At 33.8% G+C, this 17449-nt stretch overlaps 1 protein-coding gene and 1 long non-coding RNA gene across 3 annotated transcripts; both read left to right on the top strand.

The window, feature by feature from the left end:
• Positions 1–2282: 2282 nt before the first annotated feature.
• On the top strand, positions 2283–9496 carry LOC117323733 (GTP-binding protein ypt2-like). Of its 2 annotated transcripts, XR_004531816.1 has the most exons (8): positions 2283–2718; positions 3440–3578; positions 3845–3892; positions 4577–4627; positions 5302–5397; positions 5715–5840; positions 6084–8930; positions 9116–9496. XR_004531816.1 is itself a non-coding variant. In XM_033879157.1 (7 exons), exons 1-7 carry the CDS (start codon positions 2708–2710, stop codon positions 6246–6248), a joined length of 636 nt encoding a protein of 211 aa, XP_033735048.1. In that variant the 5' UTR covers positions 2283–2707; the 3' UTR covers positions 6249–9496. The 2 variants fall into 2 exon arrangements, 1 of the variants encoding a protein (XP_033735048.1); XM_033879157.1 differs by having other exon boundaries at positions 6084–9496.
• A 293-nt stretch (positions 9497–9789) lies between these two features.
• Positions 9790–15319, top strand: LOC117323735. The gene is made up of 4 exons (XR_004531817.1): positions 9790–11265; positions 13582–13679; positions 14004–14129; positions 14838–15319. It is a non-coding gene; the product is annotated as an uncharacterized LOC117323735 (long non-coding RNA).
• The last annotated feature ends 2130 nt before the right edge of the window (positions 15320–17449 follow it).

The raw sequence follows: 17449 nt of genomic DNA, 5'->3' as shown, positions 1-17449 counted from the left end.
TGATTACTGGGTCAAATTAGATGACTCATTAACTAGAGCTACTGATACTTCATTGGATGTTATACTAACTGGTGATATTATATAGACATGTTGAATATTCCATTAAACGATCACTTGTCAAGACTACTTATAAAACATAACTTATCCAGCCTTATTAGTGAACCTACAAGAATAACGCCCGGTAGTGCCACATCCATTGATGTAATCTTTACTAGTAATCTGAACCGAATTAAAAACACTCGCGTATCTCCACCATTCTGCAGTGACCACTCTCCAGTCCATGCTCAAATTTCTTTTACTTTATTCAAACAAGTAAGCCATAGAAAAACTATACTAAAATATGATGAGGCTGACTTTGACAGTATAAATAATGCTCTCCTCAATATTGATTGGTTGAACATTTCATCAAATCAAGACTCTAACACATTCAACTCATTTATACTTGATTCAATTACTAAGCAAGTCAATACTTTCATTCCTTCAAAAGTTATAACCATACGTCCAAATGATAAGCCTTCGACGAATAAAATTATTAGACTGAAAATGAGACAACGTAATAGAATCCATAAAAAAGCAAAACTAACAAATAACCCCCACTTTTGGGAGAGATTTAGATTTTTAAGGAATGAAACGATCGACTTAATTCGTGAAGCAAAAGGGAATTATATTAAAAATCTTGAAAACTCTAAATGAAAACACAGTTCCTTCAGAAAAGTGGTGGAAGATAGCAAAGTTCCTCCTCTTGAATCTGATGATCAACTTATCTATCACCCTATTGACAAAGCAGCTAGCTCCTCAACAATCACTTGACAAATATTTCAACATCATCACCTGATCTTGAGTTGCCCTAGACAGCACAACCATAATATATTCTCCCCACTCCTTAACTAATATTCACATCACTGAGCAATATGTAATGGACCAAATTAGCAATATAAATAAACAACCTGGCCCTGATGGTATTGTTCCTAAAATTGTAAAAAAAAAAAAAAAAAAAAAAGCCGAGTAACTCTCTTATTTTACCTCTTAGAATTCTTTTCAACAAAACCCTAGAAACAGGAGTACTGCCATATAGTTGGAAACAATCAAACATAAATGCTATATACAAAGGAAGTGGGTCATCTAATGATGTTTTGAACTATAGGCCAATATCTATAACTTCATGTTTTAGTAAAAAAAAATAATTCTCTTGATGCTGAAATTATATTCTAATTTGCCATCAATTATTACAAAGGAACGAATTTGCCGAACAATGGCTTTATTTATGATTTCAAAAATAGCATTTAATTAAATTTGTTAGCCCAGTTATTAGACAGACCGTGTCACTGTGTCAGCTATTAAGTTAGAGTACGTAACCATGTATTTACCAGACATGTTATGTAAGATTAGTGGCCTACGGGATTATTTAACAATAGATATGTAGCTTCAATTAGCAATCTCGTCTAAGATGATGTGAAGTATGCCATGTATAGGTATTATGTATAACTGTCTATTGTAATGGTTGATGTGTAGTAAATTGTCCATCGGTGTATTTAAGTCCTGTATTGATTAACGTGCCCTCTCTACAATCAAAAGCGATGTTTATGTCGGTATTAAAGATACGATAGGTAATTGCCTTATTCTGGTTACTATTTTGTTTTTGGCTTCTGTCACTATAGGGAATGTAATCTGTACACTAGAATATCTTTCTTCCTTTCTTTCGTGAATACGCTATCCGTAGTTGTTTAAGGGATCTCAAAATTCCGTTTCATCAATAATAGAATTAAACGAAAATAACAAAAAAAAAAAAAAAAAAAAAAACGAAACGTCATAATGTGAATTGTATTAGATTTTACAAAATCGACACCGTGAAGAAGCAGAAAAACATACCAGAAATGATGTCTATTGGAACAGGGACAACTGTGAACCGTTTTATATGTTAGTATTTGCTAATCCGTATGTAATGAGCACGACATGAAAACAAACAAACAAACTGGTGTAGCAGAAACTGCAGTAGCATTTTAAATTCGCATGATTATGTTAAATATTATCTACAAAATGCGTTTGAACATGATTTATTTTAAATACCAAGCAAGCAGAATTCACATTGCTAAATAACTACATGTATAAGGTCCATAGTATGTGCGATGACATTGCGAGGGTGTCGGGTGTACGAGAAATATACATACCCGTGTGTAATCCTATAGAATATATAGTACCCAACGGTTGTGAATGGCTCTGCTAGTGACCACGTGATCGTATGTCAAAGGTCACGGAGAAACAAACAATGAGTATGTGAATGAATATATTAGATCAGTATCAAACCTGTCATTAACTGAGACTAGCCTTCACGGGGAGAAGTTTGCTCATTCGTTAGTTCGTCAGTATTGTCTATTTTACAAGCGGTTCACATTGACTAGATTGTTAACAGGGCTCCGACACCACTTTGACAAACAGCTTATACTACACCTAATCGTGTCATACCAAGAAACACTTACCGTGTCCACTGAACGTGTGGTGATTTACCTGAGTTGCTTACCTGGTCGATAATAGTATTGATTATTGGTTTTTAAATCATGGTTTGTAGCGCAGAGTACGTCAGAAGACTACACACGTACATGTACCCGATATAGACCTGATGTGAACCGTGGCGAGGAATGAAGACATTTCACCGTAATATAATTCATACATAGGAGAGAATTGACGTACCCTAACTAAGATAATCAAGATGACAGAAGAGTAAGTATTCTCACAATTGTTTTGGTTGTATCACATATACTCTTGTTTTAGTACATATGTCCTCATGTATATTCATTTTAGGACATGTATATAGTGTACAGAAGGGAGGTAAATCTGACCACGTTTATTTTATAATTAAATATCGAACAATCGTAGATATGTAGGTTTGATGACGTCATGACATTCAAAATGATATTTCCTGTCATAGTATCTTATTGAACACTGAGAATGAATACATCCCATTCAACGATATTCATGTAGTTTATAATGAAATATCGAACAATCATAGATATGTAAGGTTGATGACGTCATGCCATTCAAAATGATATTTCCTGTCATAGTGTCTTATTGAACAGTGAGAATGAATACATCTAATTAACGATATTCATGTACATAAGACAAGTGCCATGGTCATACATTATCTAGTTTCTATACCTTTACAGCTAAAGACATTCCTTAGAACATTGTGAGACAGTATGTATATAGGTGTAGACAGCATCTAATTATAAAGGGTGCCCATAAAACAATAAGGCTTTTTGTTTTAACAAGCAACCTGAAGATATCAACATTCATACTTGAAACAAAAACATTCTCCTTAAATATGGAATAAATATTTCCATCTATCTTGAATTCGTCAACAACAAAGAGCCTTATTGTTTTATGGCTACCCTTTCTAATAACAATACGGGAGTATTTTCAATTGTAATACATATTTCATTAGACTCACTGAGGCCATCAAAATAAAAGAACCACAGCAGAAAACTCACCCGGTTGAATCCACTGAGAAGCCTTTTGTGTGTAAAATCTTATTAATTGGAGATGCAGGAGTTGGAAAAACATGCCTATTACTACGATTTGCGGTAAGTGTATGCTAAGTATACACTTTCAACAATTAAATGTTTATAGCTGTAGAAAATATATCTCCTCACAATTGTTGAACGTTCAATTCAAACATTCCTCTATTTGAAAAGTTCACAGATGACTGTCATTTACAGTCATTCCATTGCTCATGTCTCATTGCGTGTATTTCAGTGTTTCATTTCCTTCTAATTTGTTGTAAAATTAATGAAAATAAAATGTATCAATAGAATATTTTTAAACTTTAACTTTAATGTGTTCATTGTAGAATGATTCATTCTCGGAAACGTATGTTACAACAATTGGAATAGACTTCGTAAGTATATAATCATACAAGTTTCTAATTTTCTTTTAAACCTTTCAATGTATTACATGTCTTTTATTCGAATACAGCAATGTAACATTTTTACAAGATATTAACCTACTCGGTACATAATGTACATAATGTTTTCTTCTGAGTTAAGTAAATACAAGGATATATAAAGGATCTCTTGGAAGCGGACCTCCCTTTCGTCCCATTTTTCTTCTGAAGTTTAATTACTAATGATATTATCCCCACAAACCACAGCAGATCAAATCTACATTGCATGCAAGAGTTATTGAATAGTTTCTCATTTATATCTACCAAAAACTGATTTCGTCAATCCGGTTTTACGTCATAGTCATCGGGTTTATCACTGTCCACAGACATAGTAGATTCCTACATCTATATAATTGTTTATTTTCGCCGTGATAAAATATTTAGTGTAGGATCACTTACATGACAAAACGGAATCACCCCAAAATACCTACCTAAAATACCACGTGACGTATCGCCTGGATTATCGCGAGATAAGATTTTATTCATTATAAGCACAATTGTGCGATTTAACAATATATCTGAATTATACATTAGTACTAGCTAGTACAAAAGGCCTAAAAAATGAAAGTAAAAAGTCTGTGTGATTCTTTAATATATTTTGATATATATGCTACATGTCAGTTATAATATATTCTACAGAAAATCAAGACGATATCTTTGCCAAACGGTGTGAGAGTGAAGCTCCAAGTCGTAAGTATAGATGAAATCTTTTGTCGATATCATCTAACATTCCAGTGTCTACTGTATTACTGTATTAGCCACATGGTGCGTACTTAGAATGGCTACTTAATCTATTTTGTGAAATGGCAGTTAAATAATTACTTTCATTTACAGAATATCATCCAGATTGTATGTTAGAGTGACTGGAGATGGGTGATGATGAAAATCTGGACATTAAAAGTGGTGTTTTTTAAGCTCAGCCAGAAAAAGTATCGATTTTTTCCCAACCAAAGCACACCACATACATGTAGATCAAGTTTATTTGTGTGTTGTATTCTTGGGTTAAACTCGAATAAGTTTAGAAATCAATAAAGCATCCCAAATTACATTAAAATTAGTTTACGATCAAATTGGAATAAGTTCTATAAGATAGAGTATTTTTCTTAGGTTCCAGAAAGAGTGCTTTTTGTGTTAAAATAACATATTTGATAGGTGAAGCTTGAGATTTAGAGTCTTGGCAACATATTATTTTTGCAATGCATCAATATTTACTGATAATTCCATACAATCATGGAGATTATTGGTAGGGGCGTTAGGTTTGAAAAAAGTAGGAAGTTTTCCTTAAAACTTAAAATACTGACAAAACAGGACATTAGAGACACATACTTACGCGTAATTCTTGTATTATTTCCTTTTTTATCTAGTGGGATACAGCGGGACAAGAAAGATTTAGAAACATAACAAAAGCTTATGTCAGAGGATCATCAGCGATCTGCATCGTGTATGACGTCACTTCATCGGTAAAGCATTCATCTCTAGATCTGCACGATTTCTCTTCTGGTCCCTAGAAAATTAATGTGTCCTGATGCAGTTTACTCTTTTGCAAGTTTTATGTATTTGCAAGTTTATAAAGTTTACAACGGTGTTAGAGAATTCAATCGCCAATACTAAATATGTTTTTTGATTTCCTTGCATGACGAAAATAGAATGCATACTGACGAAAACAGAAAAAAAAATCATATGAATGATCTTTTTTAATCCTCCAGCTTCACGGTTATGTCATACATGACGTATTTCTATCAACGTATTGATTTTGATTTTTTCTTTTCTATTTCAGAGTTCATTTAAAAACCTAACAAATCATATAAACCCTGATGTTGAAAATCCGGAAGTAGTCAAATTTGTTGTTGGAAATAAAATTGAAATGGAGGACGACCGACAAGTTACATTTGAGGAAGCAAAGGTACAAAGTTAATGAACATATTTATCATTATTTTCTGAATGTCACAATCTTCTGTATTACAGAATATCCAAAATAAAAACATTTAGTTTAATTCCAGTATGAAAGCAACATCTTCTGGCTATTTAAAATCCTTTGAATCTTTTATATCATGAAATATAGCCGATTATACGATTTTAATTTTGTTATTAATTATGATGAAAGTGAACGAAATCTATAGATATTTTTGCTGTTATCATTTTTCAGAAACTTGCTGATGAAAAGGGATATGAGTTTAGAGAGGTTAGTGCTGCCAACGATAAGGGTGTCAGCGAGTTATTTATGTCCTTAGCGAAGGCAGTTTACCGGAAGAAGAATCCGGGATCTGCGATTGGTTGGTCAGGTTCTGCGACGAAATTCTTTAGGAAGTAATACGGAGAATGCATTAAAATATTAATAGATTATTCGCGAGAAATACTCCACAGTGATAAACACACAACGTACAATGCACAGTCACCTGTGGGAAACGGAACACACCCTTAGATTTACACGTTAATTACGACATCAATGGACAATACAACGTTGGTGTCTTTTCCTTTACCGCAAAAATCCATTCAATCATATGCAAAATTATGTTGGAGAAATAATTTTGTTTGATTCTTGCTTTTTCAGTAAAGGACATAATTTAATTTATACTACTGTGTAGTAAAACTGCAACGTCATTTATTTGTGTTGTAACATCATTAAAACTGAGTATACAAACACGAAACCGAAATTGATTTATAATTCAGAGAGGTAGGGCTGTTTAGTTAGTTGCCGAGGTAAGTGATAAGTTGTATTTTCTACATTTCCGAAGATTAATCAATTACTTATATACATATTTTGAATGCTAAATAACCAAAATAAGATTTGTGAGTATGAAGATACAACATTTGTGATTTCGATATGTCTGCATAAATTAGTGCAGTTGTTCTAAAACGTACACGCCTGAAATGCGAAAAAAACTGTAGTAACAGCACAATAGTATAAGACTAGTGACGCAATAGTATATATTTCTACAGTTCCGGTTAAAACCACGAACACTTCTTTGATAGTTTCATGTTTAGTGGAATATGTATATTCAGCTAAGTAGTGTTGTTATCAAATTTCGTTGAAATATACTCGAACAATACTTATAACATCTAATTTGAATAATTGTTATTATATTAGATATTAGATTTACCTTAAGTCTATTAAGTAAGGTCCATGTAAATTGAATGGGAAATAAATGATGCTTTTTGTTCTGTATCAGAGGTATTCTCCATGTGAGCTCTGATACATATTGCTAATGTAGTCGGGAGTTATGTTGGTCTGTGAAATCAGGAAAACGACAGAATTACGGGATGAAATATCAAGGTGATTCACTCCTCTTTATGCGATAAAAAAGAGAAGACGATAATAATTTCATCCTTATTTTGAGATAATCGCTTTTTTGAAAAAAAAAAAAAAAAAAAAAATCTCTCCAAAACGTCTTGATATCAAGATAATCAGTAACAGAAAAGCATGGTACTTTTTGCAGCATAGAATATGGTGACATTGATATCACTGATGTCATTTTTTTAATGAAATTTGGTTCATTATTTTCTTACTGTGTCGTATCCCCTTAAGACTTTATATTCCTGAAGAAGAGACAGAGATAATTCGATTTTAACTATATAATTGAGGATATTAAAGCATTACCATGGTAATTGATTATTTGCAAATCGGGTAAAAAGCTTATCTCTGAACACGGGTATTAATGTTTAATTTAATGGTGCACTTTCCCGAGTATACAAGTTTGATATTGACGGTGTCGACGCAGCTATTAGGTTATAATTATGAGTATTAATTAAGATTCTACGTACAGCGACACAAGGTCAAAATATCCGCTATTATTTCATGTTTTTACAAAAAAAAATACCTCTAAGAAACCAAAACATATTGACACCAATGCTGATGATTAATTTCTGAAACTGTACTTCAAATTTAAAGCGCGTTTTGTTACATTTTAATTTATTTGATAAGGGATCCTTTTGAATAAATCAATACGTAACATCAATGGTCGTATTTTGACTCAACCAATCAGCTACATTCTGCATACAAACAATTGAAAATTAATAATTATCAAAATAATTCGAACAATGTTATTTACTTGCTCTTACAATCATAAACGATGATTGTTATGGCTGATACCAACGATGGCGAATGTGTCTTGAAATATAGCGACAGTAAAAAAAGCAATAAAGTAATGTCTTTTTTTTCACTATCGGCAATAGAATCTGCACACTAAGAAATATTCATCTTCCTTGTAAATTATTCATTTACGCGTAAACGATTTCGGATTTTTATTTCATTCGACCTTTGCTATACCACGTAACTTGCATATCATGAACATATAATGAGCATACAATAGCAGTTAACATGGGCTCAAAAATGAATAAGTTTGAACATGATTTATTTAAATACCAGGCGTGTACAATTTATACTGATAAATAACGAGGTGGCACGGAGTATGTGTGTATGACATAGAAATGTATCGGTGTACGAGAAATATTTTGTTAGCTTATCCATGTGTAACCTTAATCGAATATATTTCTCAACGGTTGTAATGGGTTCTTCTACATGTAATGACCACGTGATCGTATGTCAAGGGTCACGGAGAAACACATATGCAATTGTGTATGAATGAATATAGAGGATCAGTATCCAGCCTCTCATTATTCGAGACTGTTTGATAGGGAGAATTTGCTTTAGTTCATTCGTAAGTTCGTCAGTATTGGTAATGTAACAATAGGTACAGACTGCCTAGATAGTTAAAATAACCCCAGCACTAATGGGACAAACATTTCATACCTAAACAGAATCGTCTTATACTCATACCTAGAAATAACTTTCTACCTGGTCGAAATAAGTATTGATTATTGGTTTTTAAATCATGGATTGTAGCGCCGCATACGTTAGAAGGCTACACACGTACAGGTATCCGATAGAGACCTGATTTGAACCGTGGCGAGGAATGAAGACTTATCACCGTAACTTCATTCAAATATGAGAGAATCCACATACCCCAAGTAAGATAATCAAGATGACAGAAAAGTAAGTAGTGACACAATTGTTTAGTTGTCTCATATATACTCAGTACACATCTGTAAATGTATGTTATTGTCGTTGTAGGTATACACTGTATAAAAGGGAGGTAATTCTGTCAACATATTGTTTATTTTTAGCCTTGATGATGTTATATCAACCTTGGTTTATTTTGTTTAACGTCCTATTAACAGACAGGGACATTTAAGGACATGCCAGGTTTGCAGGTGGAAGAGAGACGGAGCACCCGGAGAAAAACCACCGGCCTACGGTCAGTACCTGGCAACTGCCCCGCGTAGGTTTCGAACTCGCAAACCAGTGGTGGAAGGCTAGTGATGAAGTGTCGGGACACCTTAACCACTTGGCCACCAAAATGATACTTCCTGTCATACCATTCTAGTGGACAGTGATAATGTTGTTTAGCTGTACGGTTTACACTCTTAAGGTATCTATCACAAGATACTAAGATAATATGTAGTATACAATAATGTAGGTATAGAGATTATCTGATTCAAATACAATTTCACATAATGTTGATGAATTAACGGTAAATTTGACTAAACATCTTCATTTAAGATAATGCTTTTGTTTCACGAATGAATATTGGTGTCTATTTATGTTGTGGGGTCAAACAAAAAGAAGAAAAAGTCTCATCGTTTTGGGATATACCCTTTCTTATAACAATATGGGTGTATTTTCAGTTGTAGTAACTATTTTATCAGACTCACTGTGGACGTCACAATGAATGAATCACAACCGAAAACTTAACCGGTTGAATTCACTGTCTAGCCAACTGTGTGTAAAATGGCATTTCCCAGAGATGCAGAGTTCGGGAAAACATGTATATTGCTACGATTTGCGGTAAGTGTATGCTAAGTATACACTTTCAACAATTTAATGTGTACAGAAGACATGTCTCCTTACAATCGTTGAATTTGAGAATTATTGACTATTTTATTGACTATTCAACCACTCCTCCATTTGATATGTACACATGTACAAAGATGGGAGTAAATCATTTTTATCGCCTCAATGCCAATAAGTTATATCTCGTTGAAAACTAACAAAAGTTAAGTCTGGGTATACATATATCAATGAGGTAATCAACCCATATTAACACAATAATGACCACATTGATATGCCAAAATATACCACAAACATTTCTTTAAAACTGCTTGTTCAGATTCCTAGTATAAAAATGCGCACAATTTATTGTTATGAGCCTGTGCATATAGGAGACCCGCATATGAATATAACATTTTCGCTGTTCCATTCATCTGCCTGTCGAGAAACATTGGGCAGCAGTTTATCTGTTAAGCGTTTCAAATAATAATAATAATAAGGGGCTGGGTCTAGTAACAAAAGGTCAACTATACTTATATATCTATCTCAATATACTTACTTTTTCACCACCATGTCAGTAAAATCGCTAAAACTCTCTCTCCCATCCCGCTTCCCTCCAATGTCATCATTTTTGCGCTCCTTCCCCTTTGATGTTGGTTTGTACACGGTGGTTATGCTGTAAGCGCTACTCACTCTATCTTGTCTATTTCTGTCTGTATGGTGTTGTAGCTAGGATGTAGATTTGAAGGAAAGAGGAAAAACGTGTTTCACCGGATAACGACAGAAATTTGTCACATGACAAATACAGATTTGGGTATGATTATGCAGCTGTATTTATGGTCGTATGTAATTGAAATAGCCAAGGAGATGTTATGACGATAGACACTGACATACATATAATGTTTGTTTGCAAACGTTTTTATAGTGGTTTATATTTTTATATAATCACATATATACAAAATGTAATGGTTGCAATATGTAATACATATACATATATCCAAATTCAATAAGAGTTAAGTAATTAGAAAATGACAAACAAGTATTATTTATTATGTGATATATATCAAACAATACACTTTTACGATATAGTACATTTGTCTTGAGGTAGATGTTTCATAATTTGTATATATTGAATTATAATTAATTTCTAATTAATCATTGCATAAGTGACATTCCATTTACTTTTAATTTTGTCCTTTTTTTCTTAGTACGCGCACACTTCTATTTTATTATAACAGGATAGATACAAATTGCCCGTCGAAATTGAATGAATAGTCTCCCTTTATTACTTAATTTCGAATTCAATGTAACGAAACGACAAAAGGATCTAATTCGTGAAGACAAGATTTACATACCATGTTTGGAATGCGGTCGATTTATAATATATTTGAAGGATCCTGATATATTTCTAAATGTCTTTTATATTCAAATGACTTTGTTTTGTTCATTGCAGAAGCATGGATTCGCGGAATCGTGTCCTTCAACGATTGGAGTAGACTTTGTAAGTACATAATCATACGACTTTATCATTTTCTGTTTTGTTTAACGCTATCAAAGTATCACATATACTTTGTTCAATTGAAACATTTGGCAAGAAATTACCATATTTCTATATAGCGTTGTTTTCTTCATATTCTGAGCTCAGCATATAAACGACGATCCCATAAAAGCGGACTTCCCTTACTTCCAACCTTTCTTTTTGCGTTTAATATCTTTTAATATTATACATTGTACTTCTTTTGCTTTATCTGTTAAACGCGATATAAGTGTTTTGTAACCGATACATATTTTATTTTATTAATAAAATGCTTAGGTATAATAAACGAAAAGAATTTTATATTTTGTTGTGTTTGAGGTATAAATTAACTAAACGTTTCGATGTGAGCCTGACAGGCGACGATCAACACGAAGACACTGAGGACATGTAACGTTAACAGATATGGTCATTATCAAGAAAACATCGATCTATTGTCAACCATGAATAATTCGAAGTCCCGCTGTTTCGAAGTTTTTCTGTTAGTCCCTTGAACTTCGAAACATCGAAGTTTGACTGTACCTCAAAACCACTGCAGAAGAAGTCTACATTACATTCAAGCGTTACAAACATATTTAGTAGATTCACTTTTCTCGCTACCAAAAACTAATTTGTTCAAACCGGTTTTTACGTCACAATTCCAGGGGTTTATCACTGTTCATTAGGCTAGTTCGCGGGGATTAGATTTCGCAGCGCATGTTGGTTGTTGTACTTTGTTGCAACTTGTACATTCCGATGACGTCACATTGTTACAGGCCCCGCGTTGTGTCCTCACGGCCTGAGGCTTCATTCTGTGTTTTTTCTGTGTTTTTGTTAGTTTTCTTATGTTTATATTGATTAGATATGATATTTCAACATCAATCAATACGACGTATGAATGTAGTTTTATGAAAAACGACATAATGCGCATAAAATTTCAACTTTCACTTCGTCAGTGCATTCGTGATCCCAGCTTTAATCGGCTGTCATGGCAACGATTATTACGGCGGTTTTGCCATAGTGTTGAGTCTGCAAACGTGTTATGCACAACAGAAAACTTTCAACACGATACCCTATGCCTTTGGACATGTTGTGTAAATGATGAGTTTACGTGAATCAACGTTTGTTCGTTTCTATATGCCGGCTTCGATAACACTGCAAAGTTCCAATACCGAAGCATGAACATTAACACTTGCCCTATAAATCGTCATAGAAACACCCCGTTACCCAGAATCAATATTTATAAAAGAGTTAGGAGCATGAAAGTTTTTGTACTTGAACAACGAAAAGTGCTATATATTCTTACGAAAATGTCAAAATTATTGAAAAACAAGTAAATAAATAAGCACTCCATCCATTAAAGCCATTTTCTAACGCCGTTGAATAAGTGTACGTAAATAAATAGAAGAATGAACAGCACTTTTCTTCAGTTGCTATATACGGTGAACAATTGTATGACATTTTTTGTTCGAAAAAATACGTTAATGAGGTGTCCCGGCCATATTTACAGACCAAGTGTTAATGTAGTGCAGGTCACGTGACAGGAGGACCGAAAAAAACATATTGATAAGGATAACTAACTTTACAGTATCACCAATCGTACATGACGAAACAAAATCACACCAAACTACCTTAGAAAAGACTTTGTGACGTATCGATTGAAAGTTCAATGCCATTAAGATAAATATTAACAGATAATGGATGGTAATTACACTTGTGCATTCAACAACATATCTGAATTGCACATTAGCACTAGATATAAAAGGTATAGAATTTTTTATTTAGACCTTTCATAAATAAACTGAAAGTGAAAAGTGTGTATGATTTGGGAATATAGCATATATATACCGACTAACAAAATCCAATATGCTGTATATCAGTTAAAATTTATTCTGCAGAGAGGCAACACGATATCGTTGCCGAACAGTGCGTCAGTGAACATAAAAATCGTAAGTATAGGTCAAATATGTTGTCACTATTATCTCAGATTTCATCTTTATGTCTAAGGCATTAACGAAATAGTGCGTACTCAGAATGTGTTATGATTACATTTTGTGAAATTGTTTTAAAAAGAGTGCTTTCTGTGTTAAAATGCCATATTCAATAGATGAAGTTTGAAAATTAGGGATTTTGCTCAAGTTTATATCATTTTTGTAATGCATCAATATTTACTCATGTCTATGAAGTCATGATACATGGTATATACTGAATTTTTATCGAAATTTGCAGTTGCGATATTTACATAGCATAACATTAGAGACATATACTTATGCGTAATTCTTGTAATACTTTCTTTTTATCTAGTGGGATACAGCGGGACAAGAACGATTTAGAAACATAGCTAAAGGTTATATGTCAAAGGATCATCAGCGATCTGCATCGTGTATGACGTCACGTCAATGGTAAGGCATTCAACTCTGGATTCCCCACGTGGTTCCCTAATACTACTAATGTGTCTTGGAATTGATAAATTGATGAACGCTGCATGATGCAGTCTACTTTTATTATGTTTCATATCTTTACAAGTGACATGAGGTGTTAGTTGAATGAATCGTTAATATAAGATATGTTTATTTATCTATTAGCACGAAGAAAACAGAATGCATACTGACAAAAAGAGAAAGCATTTCATATGAATAACATTTTTTTAATCCTCCGGCTTTACGCTTTGGTCCTATATGGCGTATTTTTATCGACATTATTTAGATTTTTCTTCTCTGTTTCAGAATTCATTTTAAAACATAACAAATCACATAAACCCTGATATTGAAAATCCAGAAATAGTCAAATTTATTGTTGGAAATAAAATTGAAATGGAAGACGAGCGACAGGTGACATTTGATGAAGGAAAGGTACAAAGTTTAATCATTTCTTACTGAATATCCAAATTAGTGTCAAAGCCGCATACTCTCAAATAACCAAAAATTGTAGTTACACATATGTATTTATGGCAATCCGAAGTGCTCATTAACGCTCATGTTCGACGTATACGGAATACGGCTATCCAGAATTCCGATAGACGTTCGGCAAAATCGGACATCGAGTGTATTCCTTTTTCTTCTCTTGCTAAGTTCGAACGCATTAATTTGTTCCCTAAGGGAATCCTGGGGCTTTGGTGATTCCGGTCCCTTTCACGTTTCTTTTTGGTAGGATCTGTCTGCGCTTTGGCAGGCCCACGCTTTCGGTGTTCCGCCCATTTGTGTTGACCGTATACTTTCATAAATACACATTTTCCTTCAGTTTTTTATTCGCCATAATTTGTTGGGTGTATATGAAAACTGTGAAGAGATAAAAATGCATATATTTTAAAATATTTCTTTGAGAGTATGGGGCTTTAAGCAACAATCCAGGTTCAATTGGGAACACAAACATTTAGTTTTAGTTTCAGTACATATATAAGCAACGTTTTGTAATTTGTGGCTATTAAAAAATCCTAGGAAGTTGAAAATACTTACCATTCTTCTATGTCATATGGAATATACCTGGTTAAACCCGTGTAACAATTGATAAAAAAGAACACAATATCAATATATTGTTGCTGCTATTACCTTTTTTTTCAGAAATTTGCCGATGAAAATGGATTGGAGTTTAGGGAAGTTAGTGCTGCCAATGCTAAGGGTGTCAACGAGTTATTTATGTCCTTGGCGGAAGCAGTTTACCGGAAGAAAAACCCAGGATCTACCGTTGATTGGACAGGTTCTGCGACGAATTGTTTTAGGAAATGATACGGAGAATGCATTTGAAGTATCAATATAGACTATTTGCAAGAAGTACTCGGTGACAGTGGATACACAACGTGCAATACACAGTCACCTGTGGGAAACGGAACACACCCTTTTATTTACACCTTTATTACGGCAACAATGGACAATACAACTCTTGGTGTCTATTCCGTCCCCAGAAAAATCCATTTAATCCTATAATTATGCTGGAGAAATGGTTGTGTTGAATTCTTGCTTTTGCAGTTAAGGGCATTGTTTTATTTTAACTAAGTGTGTACTAAAACGACAACGTCATTAACATATACAGTAATATCATTAAAACCGAGTATAAAAACACAAAACTCGACTTGATTTATAATTCAGCGAGGAAGGACTTTCGTGAAGTTGTATTTGCTATATGTCCAACGATCAAACAAGCTGAACATTACTTATATACATATGTTTGAAGCTAAACCAATGTGGAGCAGTTGCCTGGTACTGACCGTAGGTAGGTGGTTTTTCACCGGGTACTCCGGCTTTCCTCCACCTTCAAACCAGGCACGTTCTTAGATGACCCTGGCTGTTAATAACGACGTTAAACAAAATAAACCAAACGTAACCAACTGGATGCTAAATTACGACAGTAAATTGGCATTGAAGACAACAAATCTCTGAACTCAGAATGTCTCCATAAAATAGTACAGTTGTTCAAAACCTTACACGATTGAAATACGATAAAACCGCAGTAACAACTCAATAATTTAATTAGAGACTTAGTGACTATTATCATTATACATGTATTTAGTTCTGGTTATAACGGCCAACACTTTACTGGTCTCATGTTTGGTGAAATATGAATACTCAGTATGATGATACCGCTAGACAAGTCTGCTTATTTTATTCGATTTTGCTAGGACACGTGTAACGTGCATATCTTAAACATGCACTTGCTGACAGTTACAGAATTTTCAATAACTGACATGTAAATAAAAAGTAATAAATAGTCGATTGAAACTTGAAAATATGGACATGAACATGAAAACGTTTGAATATGATTTATAAAATATGAATGCAAAACAAAGACATCATAAATAGGTTTGATTGGATTTATTAGTCACAACTTTACTAGAATTGGCAGTCGTCCCAGCATGGGTATAAATGACATGCCACAAATCAATATAAATACAAACAATGATAATTAACGGTTTCTGGGTGTACAGCTCCCCGTTAATTATAAAGCAAATTCAATGAAAAATCAAGTAATCAAATCAATCAACGGTTCATGGGTGACAACTCCCCGTTAATCAATAGTTTACAAATAATCAATATTTAACAGATTCTGGGTGCCAGCTCCCTGTTAATCAAGATGCCAAATCATTGAAATCAATATTCAACAAATCAATATGCAGCTGCAACTGCATTCAATATAAACAGATCAGCAGAACAATGTTCACAATGAATAAAATGTCCAAAATATTGTAAATTAGACAAATCAGTTAATAAACTGTATCCTGGGCAGCAGCTCTCCAAAGATATATAGCGAAAGTTCAATAAAACCTACCTAAAGTAAGTTGTACCGCGAACTATGCCGCGAATTTGAAATCTTATTTCCTGCTAACAAACAGTTTCTGATACTTAATTGGACGAATTTGTTCCACTGCCAAATTGATTTCATCTTCTTGTTGAAACCGGAAAGAGCTTACAGACAAAGGAGGTAACTCAGTAATGTATCCTATGTTTTATATTAAAGCGTCGTGCTCCAAACTTTTTTCGTTAATACATGCAAGTACAAGATTTCTTATCTAAACAGAAACAAGCAGTATCTGCATCCAATTTTATAACGTGAATTGCGGGTTATTCCGCAATACGTATTATTTAAAATATCCATTGAGCACACTTGACATTTATAAATAAACAGAAGTGCTCCCCGGTATATGACTTCGTGAATGTGCCGGTATATGAGCATGCATGGTTAGTATTACAATGTCCGCATGGACAAGACATCAATTACAATGACTCAACAAAGCTGTGACGTATTTATTTACACATAAACATACATACATTATGGAGAAGCTAGAATCATACTGAACGTGCTGAACATTTCATTTCGGTCGTAACGCTGGTCTTCTAAAGTTTTGAATATTGGTTATTAAAGCAAGGAGTACTAGTATATAGCAGTACACTTGGGCAGGCTACACACGTACAGGAACCGAGGGCAGAGGACTTCTCACCGTAACATCATTCAAACATGTAAGATAATCGTCGTACCCTTACTAAGATAATCGTCGTACCCTAAGATAATCGTCGTACCCTAACTAAGATAATCGTCGTACCCTAACTAAGATAATCGTCGTACCCTAACTAAGATAATCGTCGTACCCTAACTAAGATAATCGTCGTACCCTAACTAAGATAATCGTCGTACCCTAACTAAGATAATCGTCGTACCCTAACTAAGATAATCGTCGTAC

Source organism: Pecten maximus, chromosome 3 (assembly GCF_902652985.1).
Source record: "Pecten maximus chromosome 3, xPecMax1.1, whole genome shotgun sequence".
In the NCBI taxonomy this organism is placed as follows: Eukaryota; Metazoa; Mollusca; class Bivalvia; order Pectinida; family Pectinidae; genus Pecten; species Pecten maximus.
This window is presented reverse-complemented; position numbering and strand designations above follow the sequence as displayed.